The sequence below is a fragment of the Caenorhabditis remanei genome, chromosome I (assembly GCF_010183535.1).
Source record: "Caenorhabditis remanei strain PX506 chromosome I, whole genome shotgun sequence".
NCBI classification, from domain to species: domain Eukaryota; kingdom Metazoa; phylum Nematoda; class Chromadorea; order Rhabditida; family Rhabditidae; genus Caenorhabditis; species Caenorhabditis remanei.
In genome coordinates, this window is record NC_071328.1 from 5,406,202 (window position 1) to 5,427,741 (window position 21,540).

Genomic DNA, 21,540 nt, shown 5'->3' on the forward strand with positions numbered 1-21,540 from the left:
TTCGCGTCCAGATTCTTTTCCTGTCTTTTCTGTGTCGCCTTCTTCAATGCTGTATCTGAAAACTGACTGATTTCGTATTAGTTTAGACTAACTTTCAAATGTTTCTTATAATCCATTGTAGATTCTCAAAAAAAGTTTTCTCGGATCTTAACGAGATTTTCCATACCGCTGCTTCTTGAAAAAATATATTCTTTTCTTTTTTTAAATCTACTTTCTGCCTTTTTTTTTGGGTTGATGACCCGATGTAAATTTTACCTGGCTCATCCGGAGTTTTCGAGTTGATATAAACGACGGTGAGAAAAACGAGAAGCGCGACGAAGGGTATGAAGATGTGGACAGCTGAAAATGGTTTCAAATTACTGAGAATTAAGAAAAAAAGAGCTCACATTCAACTAGGTTATAAAAGGAGTCCATCGCGCGTAGTAATACTGAACAAAGTTGCCTTCTTTGTGCAGCGAGGAGCCAGCGGAGCTTGATCGATTTTCGGAAAACGAAGACGTTGAAGTGAAGAAAACGGAAAAGAGAGGACTCTCGGGCGGCATGAAAAAGAGAAAAGAAGACGCGCTTGTTGAACTCTGGGATAATAAAATGAAAGGAAGAGAGCCATTTCCGCGAGAATTCTCAACGAAAAGTTCCGATTTTTTACAGAAAAAATAGCTTGAAAGAAATGAAGTGTTATCGAAAACTCATATTTTTCTCTCGAAAATTTCAATAAAAATAACTATTTTCTTTTAGAAATGGCGACTGGTAACCGTGTTCCGGAGAACTTCCAAACCCTTTCCCCAATCGTGAAAGCTCCATTATCGGACACCCTCTCGGTGCCACTCTCCCAGCAGGGACGCATCTGCGGATTCTTCGAATCTCAATTCTACCGATGCATGGAGGCCTACGGAGCTAAGATGGGACGCAAGTATTGCGATCTTGAGCATCGCGATTATCAAGAGTGCATTACTGGTGATAAGCAGAAGAAGGTAGACCGACAGTAGCAGATAAATATCGCAACTAACATCTTTCAGAGAGCCGAAGCGATTTCTGCTCAACGCAGGAAGCTGTTTCTCGAAGGAAAACTCGATTCGCCATTCCTTGACAATCATCCAGAACCAGGACACTTTAAGACTGACCATTTCCAATGGAACCGTATCAACTAGATCATTTTCTTTTCCAATCTAAAGTGCCTTTAGATATCGAGAGATCGTTTTTCTTTTCTTTTTAACCGATTGTGTAGTTTTTGTTCCATATAAAACGATTTATTTACAACAATAACGAACGAGTTGAGATGTGAATGCGTAACTATTTAATAAGAGATCCGTAAATTTCGATACACGTTATTATCTTCTAAACAAGTTTTGAAAAGAGCAACAGTTAAAAATGGAAGAAGAAATTGCTTCGGCTTCCACCGCCGCCACCTCTTCCAAATGGGTTGAAACCCTGGAAATCATGAAAACCGCCGCCACCTCCATGTCCATTTCTACCATTTTCTGAATCCAGGGGATCTTGTCCATTATCGAAAGCGCGTCGCTTCTCATCATCACTCAAAACTTCTTTAGCAGCGGCAATATCGATGAACTTCTTCTCGGCCTTCTTTTTCTCTTTCTCATCTTGGAAATTATCCGGATGCCATTTCTGAGCCTTCTTTCGATAAGCCTTTGTGATTTCTCTCTTATTCGCATTCCGACGGACACCCAGAATCTTATAGTAATCACGTTTCCCGACAAGTTCTTTCGCTCGTTTCGCTTGATCTTTGCCGGTTTTTGCAGCTTCGTTCGATGAATCGAACTCCATTGCTTTCTCGTAATCGGCGGTGGCTGAAATAATTCTTTTGTATTGTTTGAATTTCGCAACTGCGCCACATGATTTCGCGAAACGACATTTCATTCGTAGCTATTCCCCTCCCCTTTTACTCTTGTCTTTGAAAAAGCACTCACCTAAATCATATTCCTCGTCTGCCATATACGCCTCAGCTCTTTGAATCAACGTTTCCACATCTGAATCATCGAACTCTAAGACTTGATTACATTGTTGAATAGCTTCTCCAATATTTCCTTCTTCTCGATTACATTGACAAGTTAATCGGTAGACATTCACTTTAACTGCATTATCATCAATATTCGACTTTAGCAATTTCTCTCCCCTCTCAAGACAATCCACCCATTTCTGCTCTTCCATTGAGTTTTTCATCGAGTCCAGCGATTTGACAATTTTTCGGAGCGATTTGTAAGATGCGTAACACGTTTTGTGATCTGGGTTGATTTTAAGACATTCTCGGATTGTACTGAAACATTTTCGATAAAATCTCAGCTGGAACAGTCAATAAATACCTCAATGAATCCCTAACATCACCAACTTGATACTCCATCACCGACATCTCATAAAGAAGTTCTGTATTATCCGAAGAAAGTTTCGAAGCATGTTTCAAGTCATGAATCGCAGTTTTTAATCTATTTTCTGCCTGATGACACTTGGCACGTTGAATATAAAGAGAAGAATCCCATGGCTGTGATTCGAGAAGTTTCGTTGTCATTTCCTCGACGACATCGCAGTTTTCGCCGAGAGGGAGTTGATTGAGAATATGCTTCTCGTCTTTCAATTGTTCGATTGATTCCAGCTTTTCTTGAATTTCATCGCTCGCCGATGAGCCGCTGTTCTGAAAAAATCCGTTTTAGACACTTTTTCCCTGTATTTTTTGTTTGAACCGGCTGTTTTTCAAAAGAGTTCGTGTAATTAAGCATTTCAAAATTCTTACCAGATACCGCAAATCCGCTAATGCATCCTCCAATCGTCCCATTTTGATGAGCACATTTGCTCTTTGATTCCGAGCTCCGGCGAAGTCTGGTTTCTGCTCCAGAACTGTATCAAGATCGACGAGTCCCGGTTTTGTACGACCGAAAGTGAAATAAGTGGTGGCTCGTCGGAAAATCGCTTGATAGTTCGTCGGATCCAACTCGATCGCTTTATGATAATGAGTGAGAGCATCTGTATATTGTCTCTGAAAATTTAATGTTTTTTTCTTGGAATTTTTCTCTTTTTTTCTCCACTTACATTGACGAATAACGCATTTCCTGCTTCATATTCGCTATGTGACTCAGTTTTGTCATTGGCAATTGATAATCCAACACAGAAAATTAGAAAAACGGTTCGCCGTTTCATGTTGAAATTTTGTTTTATTTCTTCAAATCGATAATAGCAACTTCAGAACGAAAATAAGATGACGTGTTGCAACGCGATTTCTTAATAAAACTATTTTTGAACAGCGCGCGCAAAACACGCAATGAAATCGCGCTCTATCCGGATTTCAGCAAAAATGAGATTTTCAGATATATGCAGCGATGGAATTTAATGAAAAAAAGCCGAAATTTCAACAAAATGTAGTTTCAAATCTTCTAGACAGAGAAATCGGTACAGAATATCGTAAATGTATGCTTTTATTTTATCTTTCAGAGAAAACTATTGAATTTTCAGATGCAACTAACACTAACACTTATCGACATCCATATCAACTACTCACCTCAACAAAACCCGATACTTTAGTGCAAATAGATCTGGACAAATGCGACAAGAATCCTGATTCTGATCAACCGCCATTCAGTTTACTAGCCGATTGTCTGGGATTCTCACCAGATGGAAAGTATTTGGCATTTCATAGTCATGCTAGAAGCTTCGTTTCAATATTCAGATATACAGGAGCGGAAGGTGGAAAGTGTGCAGAAGGAATTTCAAATCCACAGGTTTGCGTTAAAGAGATGACGAGGCAATAATAATTTTTGAATTTCAGAACTACTTGAGAGAAGCAGGAAGGCTGGATTTAAGCTCCTTCACTCGAGATTACAACTATGAAAACGAGAGAATGCTCGGAAGTTGGTGGACTGATGACAGTAAAGCTTTGATAATCCAGTTATCCATGGAGTCGTCAATCGATGATGAGGATCAGGTTGTTCCAGAAGATGAAGACGTTCTACAACTAGCCAGACAACTTGTGGAGGAGAATCGAAATACGTACCCTGAAGGAGATATGGTGGGGAATTTTGTAAATGAGAGGAGGAGACGCTTAGAAATACTACGAGCTCCAGCTGGAGAAGGTTTTCGGGATGATGATTTATATGAAGAAGTTCGATACAATGTGTATGATAATACGATGCGACCGAATCCTGAATGCTATGATGCGGACGCCGAAATTGATTATGGAACGTTGGAGACGCTGTTCAAGCAACATACAAATGGAATCATGCCGGAGAACGAGCTCACTAATGAGATCTCAGCCTACCAGCATCGAGAGACGAGTCGGACGATACCATTTACGTTTGCGATGGAATCGGCGGCTAGAATGCGTGTTGATTCATTCAAAAAGAGAGGTCAAACGAGTAGAACTATGCCAGTTTACCATGCATTGACTCGCTCGATCCGAAAATCAAATTATGACGGTTATTCGACGGATTCATCGGATTCATCGGACTCATCAGATGATTTACATCGGGATCAATTGCCTGCTAGTTATTCTTATATGCAAGAAAGTGATGCTACGAGAATGCTGGCGGCTGAGGAGAAGCTGAAAAAGCTGCAGAAAATGAATTGCCGGTGTAGAATTTGTTCAAAACGCGAGGTATCATGTGGTTTAAACGGGGAGAAGAAGGTCATTGTATGCACCGATTACTGGAAGAAATGGACTCGGAAATATGGAGCGAACCTCAGTGGACTCGGTTATTCGAGACCGGACGCTTATATCAGAAGAAAACATGGATTAAGAAATGAGAGACCAACGGTCGGGGCGTATCGGGATCGGCTTCGAAAGACACTCGAAGACTTGGATTATTTTCATAAATCGTATTTAACTGCGTCGGCTCGAGAGGAGAGACTCGCGGGTCGAGAGGACAGGGTTCAGTCACTGAAAGTGGATACGATGCTAGTTTTGGCATTTGAAATTGAGGTTTGTTAGTTTTTAATGAGATGGGCCGTTATTGATAGCGCGCGGGGGCCGAAGCAAGTGAGCATGAAACAAAGAAAACGGACGGATCCATACTTGTCAAGGCCCCGCTTCAAAAAATGAACCAATTGTTTTCAAAATTTTTTTTGAAAGTTTTTCAATTTTTTCTCGAAAATATGAGCATTTCTGATTATTTTTCAGAATTCCTTCTAATTCTGAATGATAGTCGGAAGTTTGACTTTTTCGCGAAAAAAATTTGAAATTTCAACTTTGGCGCCAAGTTACCCGGGCTTTGACAAGTATGGACTTTTTTCAAAAAGTTCTGCTATCAAATTTACTATTCCTTTCTACGCCCTCCCTTTTTCTATCTAAATTTTCATTCCATTCCTTCATTCCAGGAAGATACAGTATGCCCTCTGTATTACAACAATATCTCTTCCAAATTCTTGTGCCACGTCAGAGATCGTACAATGACAATATGCTGCAACAATGACACAATTGAGATATATCATTACTCGGAAACCACTCACATATGGGAACAACAAGAAGATGTTCGACACTCACAAAATGAATCCTACCTCGTTCCACTCGATTTTCGTGTTGGCACAATGCCAGGGCAACCGTCGAGAAATGAGGAGCCGGAAATGGGGTGAGTAGGGAAGCAGGATTCGATATTATTAAAAAATTTCAGAGAAATTTTCGATGATTTGTTCGAGTCGGATTACTTCTACAGTCCTGTTCAACAGGATACGCTAACTCTTCTTCATAGAGATATGCCAGAAGTTTTTGATACAAATGACGCCCTTTTGAAGTTAGTTTGAGTCTTAAAGCACTCCAATTTCTCAAACAATTAAGTTCAGAGGAAGACCGAGAGTCTTTCGATGTCATGCGCTTTCCGATGATTTAATAGCAGTCAGTTTGAAACTTCGTACGTTTTTTATAAATTATTTTGGGATGAAATTTTTAATATGTGATTGTTTTTCAGCATGGTTCAAGCCGATGTATATGGGAATGATAATATCACCAGACAGTTGTAACACCACTCTTTATCCAGATGTAAGTTTGAGCTTACCTGGCGTTCAAAAGCTTATATTACTATTGTAGTATCATGAATTCCTGAAACTTCTCTTCGCCAACCATCTCCCAGAACTTTTGCCACGTGCTTGGACGTATTTCAATCCGTACCCAGCAAAAGATCAACCATGGTTCAAAAAGGAAATTATAAATGTATCGGATCCGAGAGGTGAGTGTTACAGTATCCTATATTAGAATATTATTTCATTTTCAGATTTGAATGACTATGAACTTCTCCGCGAAACATATGAGTTTCTCAGTAAACACTGGAATAATCTGGTAACCTTTAACAGATCAAAAGTCAGGTTTCAAACAATCATTTTTTCAGAAAAGCACATCAAACCCACTCAATGACTCGTTATTCAACTCTACTCATGCATATCAATTTTTCAGCAAATTGTGAGCCTCCAATACCTTTTTTAAAATATATTTGTGTCGAAATTTAAGCGTATTCACCAATGGCAATCGAATCACTTTTAATGCTCCGGATCTAAACAAAAGAAAACATTTGGACGTATTTTGTCATCCAAAAGACCCGTTTGCAGTTGTCAATAATACTTATAACTGGTTTTTCGGTATTCGAAAGAAGGATCAAGACGATGTGATTGTCGGTGTGAACCCTCTTGAAAGCGATGGTGATGACGAGAAAATGGATACTAACTAATTGAAAATCAACTAATAATTCCTGTGACATATTGATGTATTTATAATTTAAATGACTCTAAGATCTCTCTATACTTCTTGCTTTAATGAATGTAATAATAGTGAGCCAACAGCTGTTAGGAGAGAACAGGAGGTGAGAGGAATCGATGTTTAAAGTGATCCCTCGACGTCCCGGAGCTCTCTTTTCCCTTTGTTCCTCTTTACTCTTGACTACTAACAAATATGAGAAGCAGTGCACCTCTCCGCGAGCTTCATGTCGCCTTGGTTGGAATGTCCGGGTCTGGAAAATCAGGTGAGTCTTTTTGATAGCTGAAAGTTCTTCAAGTTTGAAATTTCAGCCGTAGCAGTGAAATACATCACGAAACGATTCATTGGAGAGTATGACTCTACTCTCGAAGACAACTACTGCCGGCAAGAAACAGTCGGAGGGCAATGTCTGATGGTTTGGATGATGGATACTGTAGAGAGTGCGACGAAAGACGAAATGAGATGGATTGCATGGGCAGATGTGTATGTAGTCGTGTATGACGTCACCAGTCAATTGAGTTTTCAGTGAGTTTTCTACCAAAAAAATTCAGAGTTTTAAAAAATTCGGCTATAGATTGCTCTATTTTCAGCCACAAATTCCAGGAAAATTCGCATTTTAAACGGGCCAAAGATGCGCCAGATCCGAGTAATTGCATGATTTTTAACCAAAAATACGGCTTGTCAGTAAATTGAGATAATTTTCGAAACCTTTGATTTTCAGATGTCACAATTCTATAGAAATGTAGGTAACTCTTATCTAACGTGAACCCTTTGAAAACTAATTGTGCAGCTGATTTCAGGATTTTCTATGATTCATTTCTGAACGATAAACATAGTTTTTCTTTCCGTTTAGTATTCCACCACAACTCGAAAACCCCATCCTTTTATTCCAGATACGCCGAAGGAATACTCGAACGAATCTCCCGTCACGAGCATGTCTTGTGTCCTCGTGAACATCGAACCCTTCTCGTCGGGAACAAGAGTGATTTGGAAAGATATCGACAAGTGTCTGAAACTGAAGGAGAACGACTCGCTTCTCAACAAAAAGCTTACTTTGCGGAGTGCTCAGCTGCCAGTGATCTTCGGCAGTTCACTCAGAGTCTGCATTCGATTTTCCAGGTAGAGAAATCAAAATAATCCAAATTTTAAATTTTTTTTCAGAACATAATCTCGGGAGCTCGCAGCCCATCTCCTCGACAATGCTCATCAGATTCCGAGATCATCACTCCACGAAAAGGTGCTTTCTCGTCACTCCGATCGTCGTCTCGGTCATCACAAGTTCGTGCGAAGACGTCGACAACGAAGACTCCAGCACCACTTCATAAGACGCCGTCGTTGAGTAAATTGAAGACAGGAAGCAAGTTATTGAAGCTGTTTCATACATAAATATCTTAAATTTTTTGATTTCTAATTTTGAATAAATACTTCTTTTAAATGTCGTTTTGACTTTTACGTTCCAGTAATGTTCCCAAATTCTCTATCTTACTTTACATTTAACCAGTTTTCATAAATAACTAATTCTCTATTTTCTCCTATTCAGAAAATGAAGTCAACTCCACTAAAAAGAAAACATGTGAGCAGTTTGGATGCGCTTTTAAAAGCAACTGCAGCAGGAAGTCCGTCTTTTTCCCAACTAGTTCAAAATTTATTTTCTCAAAATTTCAGCCGAACAAGCGAATTCAATTGATAAAGCTTTGAATACACCGACAGATAGAATTATGAAAACGACACTGGAATTCGATAAAGTGCACACGATCAAAGCGACAGATTCGAGTGAAGTTGAAAAGTATAATTCGGACTTTTTAAAAACTGAAACCAATGTTTGATTCCAGGTATACTGTACTAAAAGCGACACTTCACGATGAGATGGAAGCGGCACGAAATATGAAACAACTCGGAATCACTCCACTCGATCGGTGCTGTCGTGTCGAACCCATCCCTCCAGCCTATCTCAAATGCAAGAAGATTTACAAAAAATCTCAATAATTTATGTTTTTTTCTCGAAAATTCACTGTTTTTACTCTTTTTTTGATTTACTTTGTTGGTTGTGCGAGAGAAATAAAATACGCTGAAAGCGGAAGAATCTTCTATTTTTTAAGGGAATTTGGGAATTTTTTTCCAAATTTGGGAATGGTTGAAAAAAAAGAAGTTGTTCAAAAAATATTAAAATTTGAGATTCGTATAACGAACTTTTCAGTTTTTTGTGAACCTTTTTTACAACGATATCAGTCTTTCTGTGACTCCAGATATCCGGATGTCCTGTCGGTTTGTGTGTCTGTAATTCCAGATGTCTTCTTTGCCGTCTGTTTTTTGTTAACGTTAATTATCTCGCCTATTGATAACCAACCAGCAAAGTACGGTAGATCAAACTGAAAACGCGCCCAAGGCGCCCCAGATTTTCAGGTTCTTCTGATCGCCTAACTGTGTTTTTTTTTCATATTTCTTCTGATCCACCAGAACATTTTTTTCTAAATATCCAGTTTTATCATGCGAACAAAACGGCAGAAAACTTCAAATGAAACCGCATCGTTTCAACTTTTTCATCAGTTTTCTCTCCCTTATAAAACGATAGATTCCATCATTCGAAGCCACTTTTCTCATTCGAAAACATGTGGAAATTCGTGATTGGAAGTGTCTCGACGACCGCCTTCTTGGCAACACTTTGCACTATTTATTATTCGGTTTCGATGCTCGATGAGCTGGATTCATTCCGTGGAAGAATCAGAGGGGAACTCGAGGATTGGAAGGAGGTAAGTGATGACACGTGGCATAGATTGAATGATATGACGTCGAGAAGTGCACCAAAGAAAACGAATATTCTCAAAGAGTTTTTGAGAGGAAAGAGAAGCGACGGGAATGGAGATCAGTGCAGTGAGTTTCGGGGGTTTTTTTGTTGGGAATTCTTGAAATTTTCTGTGATAAAATGGTAACGTTTGAAGATCTATCTCACGGCTTTCAAACGACCTATAAATTTGGTCATAGGTATTTTCGACTAGTCTATTCCTGCAGTCAAAACCTGCTAAATGTCTCTGCGAGCCGAGTTATGAGCTCTCAAACTTTTCACATGGTTAAGCCTGTTCACATGGAATTCCAAATCAGCGGTATATACGCCACCGCGCGGTTCCATCCGTGTTCCCCAGTGGTTTACCTGTGCTCGTACGTTGCGAAAATGAGAATATCTTGCGTATACTACTTGTCAATTTGGAATTCCACGTAAAAAAGCTTATCCATATGAAAAGTTTCAGAGCTCATATCTTGGCTGACATAGACATTTAGCAGAAATTGACTGCAGAAATGGACTCCCTATAGTCGACAATACCTATAACCAAACTTATAGATAGTTTGAAAGTAGTGTCCCCAAAGACTTCCCTTGTCAGGGGGAAACATTGATTTTACGTTTTTTTCCATTCCAGACTGCGCTGAGCCAACCAAGAACTGTCCAGCCGGACCAGCCGGAGAGAAGGGAACTCCAGGAAATCCAGGACAACCAGGACCAGATGGAGTCGATGGAGACAATGGAATCGACGGAGAAGTTGTTGAGCACGAGATGCCAGATACCAAAGAGTGCATCAAGTGTCCAGCCGGTCCACCAGGTCCACCAGGACCTCCAGGACCACTTGGTCCACGTGGAGAAAAGGGATCAGAAGGACCACGTGGAGCACTCGGAGATCAAGGAGAAACTGGACCAATTGGAGAGATTGGAGACCAGGGACCAGCTGGATTCCCAGGAAGACAAGGAGCCAAAGGACCAGCTGGACAGCCAGGAACCATTGCAACCGTCGGATTGGCTGGACGTTCTGGACCACAAGGACCACTCGGAGAGGCTGGATCTCAAGGAGAGCCAGGAGTCGATGGAAAGGATGGAGCTGTTGGAGAGCCGGGAAGAAAGGGAGAAAATGGAAGAGCTGGAAAACGTGGAAAGGACGGAGTTGCGGGAGTGCCAGGAACACGTGGAAAGTTGGGAGAGGACGCTGGATACTGTACATGCCCACCAAGAACCGCTTAATTTATTTGGAAATAAATGGTTTTATTCAAAAAGACAATTGTGAATTTGAAAGGAATCAAAAGAATTAGGGAGACGTCTAAACCGGTTGAAGAAGTTTCTGAGCGACGCCTTCGAGTCCCTTGCTTTCTTCCGTGGCGGACACCTGAAAAAGGGGAATTTACTGTGATAGTTGAGAAACTGCGCTCTATCGAAACTTTGAAAATAGTGTGTGAAGAATGAAGAAAAACGGAGAGAAAGAGTGAGATGATGAATTTTTTGCAGTAGCAAAGCTGCCGAAAACTAGCAATCGCGCTCTACCGAACTATTATAAGAAAGGCTTCGGGGATTCGCAGTGGAGCGCAATTGCTGAGTTTATGAAATTGAAACGTTCAACTGAATTTCGGGGTACGAAAACCTCTAAAAGACTTGAAAACAATTCTTGATCGCATTCACAGTTCAGAATTCTAAATGTTTTAGGATTCCGGTAGAGCGCACTTGCCATAATATAGACACTATAGTAGTCCCGGATAGCTACAGTATGCTAAATATACAAAGAGAGCTACATCTCTCGCAAGAAAGCTACAGTAATCTTCTACAACACAAATTTCTTTGTGGAAGTTTGAAACAGTGCTACAAACTTCTAGAAAAACTAACTGCTTTAAATTTTATATTTTCAGATAGCTCAAAACTAGATCTCTATTTTTCGAATTGACAACTTTTCTGTACGATCCTTCCCTGGAAAGTTATAAGTCTATGAAAATGGGACGCAGCTTTTTAAAAGATACTCTCACTTCATGGCTAATAACTTTTTAGGATCAAGTTGTATAAAAAAGTTGTCAACTACATAAATGTAGGTCTAGACTTGACAAATCTAACAATACAAATTTCAAACTTGAGAACTATTCTGTGACATCATCTCACTCTTTCAGAACATCTCACTCTCTCCACCCACTCAAAACTTTTCCCATAACTCACCTGTCCCTCCAATCGATCCGAAAAGTAGTTCTTCACAGCATAAAATACAGAAAGTCTCCAGAACAAAATAGCTCCAATTAAAAGAACAATCAGTTTGACGACAATTACAACCAACGCCTTCTCAAAGAATTCTTCATGATGACCTTGAGAATAGAAGTTCAAAAATGATTGCGTATCGAAAAAGGCAATCAGCAGTTGTAGTAATGTCAGTATTCCCCAGAAGAAGAATTGGGTTAGCTGAAAAAAAGAAAAATTGAAAAAGAGAGAAAGAGATGTGACCTTTTGTTAAGTGAAGGTTAAATTGTTGGGAATATTTTTCAAAATGAAAACGAAGAGTTTTAGAAATTGGTTTAAGTTTTGAATTCATGGATATGTTACGAAACAAGTCTAGATCTGTATTTTTGAAGTTGACAACTTTCTGGTTTGACGTTTCCCTAGAAAATAAGAAAAAGGAATGAACCAAAACTTCCCAATTTCAATGAGCCATAACTTTCGAGGGATGGTTTTTGATAAAAAGTTGTCAACTGTAAAAATGAAGATCTAGTCTTGTTCTACAAAGCAAATACCAATTTCAACACTTCAGACAATTTCAAGCACCGTACTAGGCTCTAAAAGTTGACAGTTTTTCACTGAAAATATCAAAATTCCAAAAAATTGGGCGAAAACTGTCACTACATAGAGGATGATTTTTTGTTTCAAATGTTTAGTGAGTTAAAAAAACGAACGTAGATCTTTATTTTTGTAGTAGACTTGTTTTTTGTACAAGCACTTCCTGAATAGGCACTGATCTGTTTTTGAGGTCAGCTCTTGGGGCCATCATAAGAATTTTAATTACTTACAGTACCGTAAAAACTGTATTAGAGCGAGACCTCTAATAGAACGACACCTCTAATAGAACAACACCCATCTATACTCAGGATTCATGAATATGATTATCCCAGTGTATTTTCTTGGTTCTTATTGCAAGCAGCGTGAATAGTAACCTCTAGATCAACAAATAGAACTTTCAAAAAAGTTTTTTTTCCGTTTAACTTTAATGAGTTTCTGAAACCACAAAATTTTTCTGAGAGGCGGTTGAAAAATAGAGCGACATATCGCTCTAATACAATTTTTACGGTAAGTTTTGCCGTTTTCAGTTGAAAACGCTCCAACTTTGAGAGTGTGTCATAGTAAAACTAATTGTTCCACAAAATAAATTTTTTATGGATCGAACAGTCCAAGAGTAGACCTTAATTTTTGTAGTTGACAAATTTTTTGTACGGACACTCCCTAGCAAGTTACATATCGTCAAAGTAATTTCTTCCTCAAATCGACCAATTTCAGTGCAAAATAGTGTGATTTTTGAGCTGTCCACTTAAAATGATCATAATTCTCTAGGGAGTGTCGCTACAAAAAATTGTCAACTGAAAAAATGGAGCTCTATCTTTAATCTGTATGATTCATTACAAATCTACAGGGTGTGACAATCAGAATTACTATGACACCCTCTCAAAATTGGAGAATTTCAACTGAAAACGACCAAGGACTACAACATTTTGACCTGTAAATTGCTTATAATCTTTTTCAAAGAGACTGTACAAAAATTGGTAAACCACAAAAAGATCTAGACTTTTTCTAGTAAAAAACTTAAAACTCAATAGATTTGAACTCGCAACGTCTTCTCGAAATTGACTATTTTCTCAACTCTTTAGAAAACTTTCTCACCGTAAACAGAACCATTGGCCACATGAATCGATGTTTCTTTTTCCGAAGAGCATAAATTGTGATGAGTATAAGAACAAGATGGAATCCAATCCACATCAACCACCATGGGAAAAGGAAGAGGATATAGAGGGGAATGATGAGGAATATTTCAAGGAGGAGGAGCACTTTGGCCGCATTCTGAAAAAAACAATTAATTTCTTTAAAATTCGGAAAATCCGTTCGAATTCAGTCACCAAACATCAAAAAAGAGACCAAAAAAATATTCAAATTCCGTAAAAACACACTCACCAGCACATGAACTTTTCCGAAAATACATCGATACTTTGGGTTCTGAGCTTGAAAATCGACGTAGAAGTTGAAAAGTTTTTTGAAATACTCCTTAATTGGTACATCATCAAACAGAAAAACCATCTTTCTATCTGAAATGAATTCTTCAGAAAATTATTTTTCTTTCAGAATTTGATTGCAAGAAGAAGACGAGAAGAGATACTGTATGACTTGGAGAGAAAAAGATGAAAAAGAGAATATCAAATCAAAAATGAGAGAGAGTAGGGAGGAGGAGGTTATTACAAATACCACGAGTAGTAAACGTGATGATGTAGAGAATGGGTGTGGTGAATAGAAGAGAGTCTCAAATGTTTTTTGATTTCGATTTTCTTTTTTTGTTGGTTCTTCAATAGACACAATTCGCATTGGCAGGGAGATTTTGATAGTTGTCTGAATAGTTGTCCGGAATCCGGATTCCGAAATTCCGGAATTCCGGGTTTTTGAAATTCTGGTACAGGATTCCGGATTCCGGTTTTTTGAGTTTCCGATTTCTGAAATCCGGAAGTTTAAATGTTGAATTTTTTGAGTTTAAAAGACGACTGTTGTACTTCTTTTTTTGTGGTTTGATCCTTAAAACTAGTTTTAAACTTAATTTATCAATAAATACACTTGAAAAATGGCTTGGTCTTGCTAACTTAGCAAATCATATTAAATTCCGGATTCTGAAATTCCGGGTTTTGAAAATTTTCACTCCGATTTCGGATTCCGGATTCCGGATTCCGGAAACCGAAAAATGTCATTCCGTACAACTATCGTAGTCTGGTTCCACTCGTTTTTAATGAAACTACACTAAATTTCAGAAACGAATCATTTTACAAATGGTTCAATCTCGAAATCGTTTTGAATTTCAATAAATGTTTTCAAATTTTCTAAAATTGAAGATCATGAGTTTTACAAAAACTCCGTTGATCCTGAATAATTGAACGAGTACAAAAACTAAGTGCTTGTGAAAACATTGATTTTTCAAATATATTTTGAAGTTTCCAAGTTCCGTTTTTCAATTGCCGAATTTCTGTGGTTACAGTAATCCCACAGTAACAAAGACTATAGAAACTAACGCTTCATCCAAATTTTGAGATACCAAAAGTAGAAGAGAACGGGCTCTCTTGATGACTAAAACCATATAGAGTGAATAGCTGAAAACAAAAATTAGATGAAGCCAAAATTTTCAGAATTTTCCAAAACCCCATTTTGGTTTCATTTTGTGAGTTTTCATATTCGTTCTGATTTATATCTTGTTTTGTAATTGCTTTGATCTGCTGATATCGAAAATACATTTTTCTTTACATGCAAGTATTTTTTTTAGGTTTTAGAATCAGTACGAAACGATCAGGTATTTTTAAACTTTACTTTCTTCAAATGTTCATTTTCTAAATTTCAGAAAATTCCAAAACTCAATGTCAGTGTCAATGGAGATCAACAGAACATACGTATTATTCGCTCAAGACAGAACAGTCTCCGAGTCTTAAATAATGTATGGGCTGGATCAAACGAAATAATTCTGCCTCTCCATGCCTCTCACATTTTGTTATCGTCACACCATTTGACCTACCCGTTTGCCCTACGCCCGAGAACGCCAATGTCTCCCACCCCCAGACCAGTACCGAGCTCATTCGCGGCCGGTCTTGGTACTCCTAACTTGTTTCCTTTTCCTTGCCTTCTTGCCGGTTGTGGGCTCCTCATGACATCCTCATTGAGTTCTGAACTCTTCCGTGGACTCCTCATCCGGTTGTAGGTTCTGGGATCGTTCGTCCGGTGGTCGTGGACTCGTGGACGACTTGTGGCTCCGATTGTGGGCTCTTGGTAGGACACCTCCTCAAGTTCTGGTCTTCTCGTGGACTCCTCCTTAAATTAACGGCTCCTCGTGGACTACTCCTGGACTCCTTCTCAAGTTCTGCGCTCCTTTAGGACTCATCCTCAAATTCTGGGCTCCACGTGGACTTTTCCTCAAGTTCTTGGCTGATAGGACTCCTCCTCATGTTCTGGTGCTGCTGATGTTCACTACTGAACATCTGGATGACCATTTCTGCTCATCCTGTTACCAGATGCTCAGTAATTAACATGCTATAACCGGATGCTCATCGCTGAACATTCAGTCACCAGATGATGACCATTTTTGATCATCCAGTCACCGAACGCTCATCGCTGAACATCCTGTCTTGTGTACTCCTACACATCTATATATGAATCGACAAGTTATATATATACCCACCTCTAGCGATGTGCTCGACATCTCACGGGTTCCGCCAGTCATTATAATTACTATGTGAAATAGGCGGGGCTTATAGGCGAATACTGTAGACTCAAATTTCTCAATTCTTCGATTGGGAAAAAAAAGAATAAGCCCGGTGCGGTCTATGGTGGACCTATTGAGCCTGTGATTGACGTCTTTTTTCTGTAAACTTACACTGTTCGATGTCAGATACATAGTTTACATATCTCAGTAGTTTTTATTTCAAAACAAATATCAGCTCAAAATAAATGAAATATTGTTTAACTTGTTGCCTAGATATTCCCACAAAAATTCCATAAATATCAAACTACCAAAAAACACAAACTTTTTAAAACTTCAATACGAAAAGCAATGTCTTAAATACAAAATAATCTACATCAAACTGTCATAAAATAAACTGGACAGAGAACTTATTTACAATGCATTTGACTCAAAATATAAGATTTATGTGTTTCCAACTCGTCCAATGCCTCGATTCCACACTGATCCTTCACAAGATTCTGAGTGCATTCGTTTTCTTTTTGATACATTTCACAGTTTCCAGGCCGCCCGACCTTAAAGCAACATTCGAATGGACACACAGACACACTGACATACCTTATTAACGAGATGTCTTGCACATGGATACTTTTTGAGAGATGGACTGTTGGAACGAAGCTTTTCGACACATTTCCCAAATGGACCTGCCATAAACTTCATTCCATTACACATTGAAGTGACCGCTTTCTCTCTTGGTTGCAGGTGTTTTTGAGCATCTGGACACTCGATTTTTTCCAGACAAAACTGAAAAAAAAACAATTATGAATTCAAACATTCAATTTTGTGATAGTATTTCAATTTTTTATGTGAGAGATCGAAAACTGTATGTGTTTGAAATTTCCGAACTTTGAAAGTCTAGGAATTAAAAAAAACACTGAATTAATTTCTTCGCAATTACAGAATTGAGGAATTTCAAAAACTCATAAAAACTTGAAAGTTTAGAAATAAAGAAACTTAGGAAAGTCGGTCACAGACAAAGATTCCGAAAAGAAAAGAATGTGAAGTTTTTTTTAAAAATCTGAAGTTCAAGAATCTTGGAGTTCGAAAACTTTGAGCGCAAAAAATCGAAATCCAGAAAAAAGAGAAGTCTAAAAAACGAAGTTGAGAATATGGAATCTCAAAAAACCATAAAAATAAAGATACAGAAACTCAGATTCTTCAAGTTCAAGCTCCGAGCCATTAACTTTATCTCCAGAATTTTACACTCTTTATATTTAGTCTCCACCGAGACCTACCAAATAAGATTCACACATATCCACATATATTCCCATTTGACTCGCCGGCGGCATATCTTTTAATTTCTGGAGTTGAATTGTCAGATTGGAAGCAATATCGGAACATTTGAAGAGTGATAATAGAATAGATTGATCACAATGTTCTGATGTGGATGGAATAGGGAATACGAATAAGACGGAGAAAAGGAGAACATGGAACATTTTCAATTTAATTAGTTTCGGTTCAAAATGAAACTGATTGAAATGGTGTGGGAGACAGAAGGGGGAATGACTTTTGGTTGATGACGATTTCAAATTTGAAGTCAGTGGCGATATTGATGATGAGATGGAGAAAAAGAAGTCAGAATTAGACGAATTCAAGTGATGCGTACACGTGTGTTTCAGTGTTTAGATGTTGTCTGTTGGTTGTTGTTCGGATGATGTTTTACTGAAGGGATTTCAAGAACATACCTACAGTACCGCTCAAAAGTATATTAAGTTTGGCGTCTTTCAGTTGAAAATGCCAAACTTTGAGAGTGTGTCATAGTAAAACTAGCTGTCCCACAAAATAACTTTTAATGAATCTTACAGATCAAAAGTAGAGCTTCATTTTTGTAGTTGATAACTTTTTTGTACGAGTACTCCCAAAAGAGTTATGGTCATGTTAAGTGGACACCTTTAAAACCGCACTATTTTGCACTGAAATGGGACGATTTGAGGGCGAAATTACTTTGTCGAGATGTAACTCTCTAAGGAGCATTCGTATAGAAAAGTTATCAACTACAAAAATGAAGTTCTACTCTTGGTCTGTTTGATCCTATATAAAGTTATTTTGTGGGACAGTTAGTTTTACTATGACACGCCCTCAAAGTTGGGCATTTTCAACTGAAAAATATTTTTGGCCGCTACTGTATACATATAGAAGAAAAAGTTCAAAACTCTTTTACTCCTTCCTCGTTTTCAGATTCTACATTCTACTTTCTCAAATCTTTTAACATTTCAAATGCATTTATTTCTATTCCTTCGCATCACATTCCATCATTCCTAAAATGTAATCCATATGTTTTTTCATCGATTCCACCGCCTCCTCTCCACATTTATCCTTCGTCAACTTCTTCGTACACTCGAATTCATCCTGATACATTTGACAGTTTCCAGGGCGTCCTTTCTGAAAATCATTTTCTGAACTTAAAATAACTAGGCTCCGCCCACAGTGGGTGGAGCCAATACTTGCCTCAGTTTGCAAAAACCGTCCACATGGATACTTTTTGAGTGATGGAGGAGTGCTGCGGAGCTAAAATACATGGTCTAATTTCCCACTTACAGAAAAAAAAGGTCTTACTGTATCAATGCATTTTCCGAATGGACCAGACATCAAATTGATTCCAGTGCATGTCTTCGCAATGAGAACTGTAGCGTTTCGAAGTACATCGCATTTGATTCCTTCCATACAGGACTAAAAAAAAAGTTTTTTTTCACAAAAGTTCGTACCCCCGATCTTCCGGACGTGGGACAAAAATACGACCAGCTGAGCCAATCGCGCATATAAATCACTCGTGTGTAGAGCATAGAGAAACGTTTCCTTTTTCCAATACAAAAACTAACCAACGCTTCCTGACACATCGTGGAGAACTGTTTGAGCTCATCTGGAGGTGGCATATCGGAATGTTTCGCCATTTCTCCAGCTAATTTTCCTAATAATGGCTTGCATTCCAATGATTTGATTGCATCCAGATGATCGCATGGAACGGCGCCGTTTGCCAAGACGACGACTGAGGAAAAGAAGAAGAGAACCAGAGTTTGCATGATGAATGAATCTAAAGAGGAAGAAAAAGAACTGTGGGTTTTTAGCAAACGGATGACCTTGGACGGCCATACGTACCGGTAAACATTTTCGCCGACATGGCGGCGTCAAGATGTCCCGCTGATTGGGTAATTTTTGTTGTCTGGGGTAATTTATTTTTTGTAAACGGTACGGAAGATTATAACGATAACAATAACGAACAAGAAAAAAGATAAAAACAAAAAAACGAGAAAGAAACAACAATAAAAGGCTGTAACATAGATATTTAACGTTGGCTTCGGTATCCTCCGCCACGTCCGTCTCCTCCACCGCCACGACTTCCACCACGAGATCCAGATCTTCCACGGAAGCCGCCACGGTCACCACCACCGAATCCTCCTCGTCCTCTGAATCCACCGCGATCACCGCCTCCAAAGCCACCTCTTCCTCGGAATCCACCACGGTCACCACCTCCGAATCCACCTCTTCCTCGGAATCCACCACGGTCACCACCTCCGAATCCGCCGCGATCTCCACCTCGTCCTCGGAAGCCTCCACGATCCATACTCCTTTCTCTGTATCCATTACTGTCATCTTTTCTTCCACGGTAACCTCCACTGGATTCTCCTCGATCTCCACTTCCACCACGACCACGATAACTACCCTCGTCGCCTCTTCCTCTGAATCCACCACCTCGACCTCTTCCACGTCCATCTTCATATCTTCCTCTCTTTGGATTATCAGTGGTTCCCCATTCCTCATTGGCGCGTTTCAGATCTCTGCGAAATTTGAAAAATTAGAATATTGAGGTACAGTTTCAAGAGCTTACCGTTCCCGATTCATGGCGATCTCTCTATCCTTCTCCTTCTGATTCTCAACTTCTTCAACTTGTCCGGTGGCGGCAGCTTGCCTACGTGCAGCAGTTTCCCGAATCGCCTTCTCTTCTGCCTCCTCAGCATCTTGTTGTTCTTTAGCAATCGTCAATCGACGAATGACTCTTTGCTCGCTTTCCTGTTCACGACGCTTCTTCATTTGTCTGAAAAATAATAGTTTTTACAAAATTTCAACATTGATGATTTGAAAAACTCACTTCTTTTTATCCATATGAGCTCTCAACTTGATCAACTCATCAGGAGTCTTTGCGTGATGCTTGTGATAAAGAACCTCTCCCTCATCGATTCCTTCCTCAATTTTTGTCAGTTCCAACGTCAATCGGGGTCCAATTTCATGCAGACGGACGTTACTTTTCTGACCTGCACCGCAGCCACTTTGCTCAGAAATACTTTGCGGAAGTTCCACTTCTTGTTGATCTCCTTCGAATTCAGAATCACTCAATTGACCAGGACTAAAATATGAACGATTATTAGATCTGTCATAATATAATCTCACTCACTTCAAAAAATAATCACTGATATCTTTGTAGGTACTCAAATTTGGAATATTCTTTCCCATCGTTTTCTCTGCTTGCACTAGCTTTCTCACTGATTTATTGAGACCCGATGCGACGACACGGATGGCGCTGAAATAATGAAAAACTGAAATCAATGTATATTTAAACTGAAACTTACTAGTGTCTCATACTGATTTCATCAGTTTCCTCGTCGTAACTAACGATCAGACAACGTTTTAGACTTCCAATTTGGAGCTGAAAAACCATTGATTTTTAAATATGTTTCGTGGAACCGGCAACTCACCGTATCAACATTGATCGATGGGAACATATTCTGAATGAAAGTTTGAACTAACGAGAGATGCTTCTTCTCTCCGTCTCCAAATCCATTCATTACAACTAATGGAGATGATTTGAACAGCTTATCCGTAGCAATTGGACGCTTTTGGATATTGAAAACATGGCGAGCCAGAGAGTACTGCTTCACTAAAAATCAAAGTTGAAAAACAGGAAAAACGATGAAAAGAAACCTTTAAACGAGAGTGTTGGTCCTTGAGAAAAGCGCATCATTCTTAATTGAAGAGAGGCATCACTAGAAGTCAAGACCATCATATTTGTTACCCCAAGAACTGCACCGTTGACAATGAAATCCTTGATATTGTTTCGTTTCAGAATTTTTAGATTTTTGGCGGTATTTGGTTCGACTAGATTTCTGAGATCCGATTCCAATCCTTTCACATATTTACCGACATCTCCACGATGAATAACGAGACAATGAGGTTGTCGTGCAAGCTCTTTTTCCTTGTTTTCCAAGAATTTTTGCTTTTGAATCTTTTTCACAAACTTTTCTTGGTGATAAAGAGCATCTTTTTGACTAGCGGCATCGACGTTTCCACGGTTATGAGCTCCTGACTTCTTCTTCTTTCTTCCGTTCTTCAGTTTCATTGTTAATGACTGAAAAATTACTGAATTGAGGAAAGCAATAGATTTGCTTCAATACTATAGAATTATCGGTGCCGAGTTAATTTTATCAAAAGCCAAACATGAATTTAAAACGATTTAGTAGGAGAAATCGAGTCTTAAAAAAGAAAGTAAAAAACGAATTTCTTCTGTCTGCAATCTGCCGTGGTGGTGTTTGCGCTCAATGCCCCACACTTTACGACAAATACTCCATGAGAATTTGCGCCAAGTTCAAATCACATTTTCTT

The 21,540-nt window shown here is 38.9% G+C and overlaps 10 protein-coding genes across 10 annotated transcripts; 5 read left to right on the forward strand and 5 right to left on the reverse strand.

The window, feature by feature from the left end:
• Window positions 1–737: 737 nt before the first annotated feature.
• Window positions 738–1,148, forward strand: GCK72_000915 (uncharacterized protein; the record flags this gene model as incomplete). The annotated part of the gene is made up of 2 exons (XM_003098760.2): window positions 738–971; window positions 1,017–1,148. The coding sequence occupies 2 exons, from the start codon at window positions 738–740 to the stop codon at window positions 1,146–1,148; spliced, it is 366 nt and encodes a 121-aa protein (XP_003098808.1).
• Window positions 1,149–1,362: 214 nt separating this feature from the next.
• Window positions 1,363–3,147, reverse strand: GCK72_000916 (uncharacterized protein; the record flags this gene model as incomplete). The annotated part of the gene is made up of 5 exons (XM_003098756.2): window positions 1,363–1,805; window positions 1,926–2,272; window positions 2,319–2,644; window positions 2,744–2,986; window positions 3,040–3,147. The coding sequence occupies 5 exons, from the start codon at window positions 3,145–3,147 to the stop codon at window positions 1,363–1,365; spliced, it is 1,467 nt and encodes a 488-aa protein (XP_003098804.2).
• Window positions 3,148–3,326: 179 nt separating this feature from the next.
• GCK72_000917 (uncharacterized protein) lies at window positions 3,327–6,656 on the forward strand (the record flags this gene model as incomplete). Its single annotated transcript, XM_053722751.1, has 11 exons — window positions 3,327–3,414; window positions 3,460–3,725; window positions 3,773–4,921; window positions 5,317–5,567; window positions 5,610–5,729; window positions 5,779–5,846; window positions 5,904–5,974; window positions 6,023–6,161; window positions 6,207–6,271; window positions 6,321–6,391; window positions 6,440–6,656. The coding sequence occupies 11 exons, from the start codon at window positions 3,327–3,329 to the stop codon at window positions 6,654–6,656; spliced, it is 2,505 nt and encodes an 834-aa protein (XP_053591396.1).
• Window positions 6,657–6,877: 221 nt separating this feature from the next.
• GCK72_000918 (uncharacterized protein) lies at window positions 6,878–8,068 on the forward strand (the record flags this gene model as incomplete). Its single annotated transcript, XM_003098750.2, has 4 exons — window positions 6,878–6,947; window positions 6,994–7,207; window positions 7,576–7,801; window positions 7,844–8,068. 4 exons carry the CDS (start codon window positions 6,878–6,880, stop codon window positions 8,066–8,068), a joined length of 735 nt encoding a protein of 244 aa, XP_003098798.1.
• A 157-nt stretch (window positions 8,069–8,225) lies between these two features.
• On the forward strand, window positions 8,226–8,668 carry GCK72_000919 (uncharacterized protein; the record flags this gene model as incomplete). The annotated part of the gene is made up of 3 exons (XM_003098775.2): window positions 8,226–8,298; window positions 8,348–8,468; window positions 8,515–8,668. The coding sequence occupies 3 exons, from the start codon at window positions 8,226–8,228 to the stop codon at window positions 8,666–8,668; spliced, it is 348 nt and encodes a 115-aa protein (XP_003098823.2).
• A 623-nt stretch (window positions 8,669–9,291) lies between these two features.
• Window positions 9,292–10,688, forward strand: GCK72_000920 (uncharacterized protein; the record flags this gene model as incomplete). Its single annotated transcript, XM_003098746.2, has 2 exons — window positions 9,292–9,553; window positions 10,096–10,688. The coding sequence occupies 2 exons, from the start codon at window positions 9,292–9,294 to the stop codon at window positions 10,686–10,688; spliced, it is 855 nt and encodes a 284-aa protein (XP_003098794.2).
• Window positions 10,689–10,764: 76 nt separating this feature from the next.
• On the reverse strand, window positions 10,765–13,757 carry GCK72_000921 (uncharacterized protein; the record flags this gene model as incomplete). The annotated part of the gene is made up of 4 exons (XM_003098738.2): window positions 10,765–10,830; window positions 11,643–11,879; window positions 13,347–13,523; window positions 13,635–13,757. The coding sequence occupies 4 exons, from the start codon at window positions 13,755–13,757 to the stop codon at window positions 10,765–10,767; spliced, it is 603 nt and encodes a 200-aa protein (XP_003098786.2).
• A 2,559-nt stretch (window positions 13,758–16,316) lies between these two features.
• On the reverse strand, window positions 16,317–17,381 carry GCK72_000922 (uncharacterized protein; the record flags this gene model as incomplete). Its single annotated transcript, XM_003098759.2, has 3 exons — window positions 16,317–16,460; window positions 16,504–16,689; window positions 17,181–17,381. The coding sequence occupies 3 exons, from the start codon at window positions 17,379–17,381 to the stop codon at window positions 16,317–16,319; spliced, it is 531 nt and encodes a 176-aa protein (XP_003098807.2).
• Window positions 17,382–18,174: 793 nt separating this feature from the next.
• On the reverse strand, window positions 18,175–18,965 carry GCK72_000923 (uncharacterized protein; the record flags this gene model as incomplete). The annotated part of the gene is made up of 4 exons (XM_003098747.2): window positions 18,175–18,327; window positions 18,394–18,453; window positions 18,502–18,615; window positions 18,765–18,965. The coding sequence occupies 4 exons, from the start codon at window positions 18,963–18,965 to the stop codon at window positions 18,175–18,177; spliced, it is 528 nt and encodes a 175-aa protein (XP_003098795.1).
• Window positions 18,966–19,228: 263 nt separating this feature from the next.
• On the reverse strand, window positions 19,229–21,277 carry GCK72_000924 (uncharacterized protein; the record flags this gene model as incomplete). The annotated part of the gene is made up of 7 exons (XM_003098763.2): window positions 19,229–19,721; window positions 19,772–19,978; window positions 20,033–20,287; window positions 20,336–20,461; window positions 20,511–20,587; window positions 20,637–20,818; window positions 20,863–21,277. 7 exons carry the CDS (start codon window positions 21,275–21,277, stop codon window positions 19,229–19,231), a joined length of 1,755 nt encoding a protein of 584 aa, XP_003098811.2.
• Window positions 21,278–21,540: the final 263 nt, after the last annotated feature.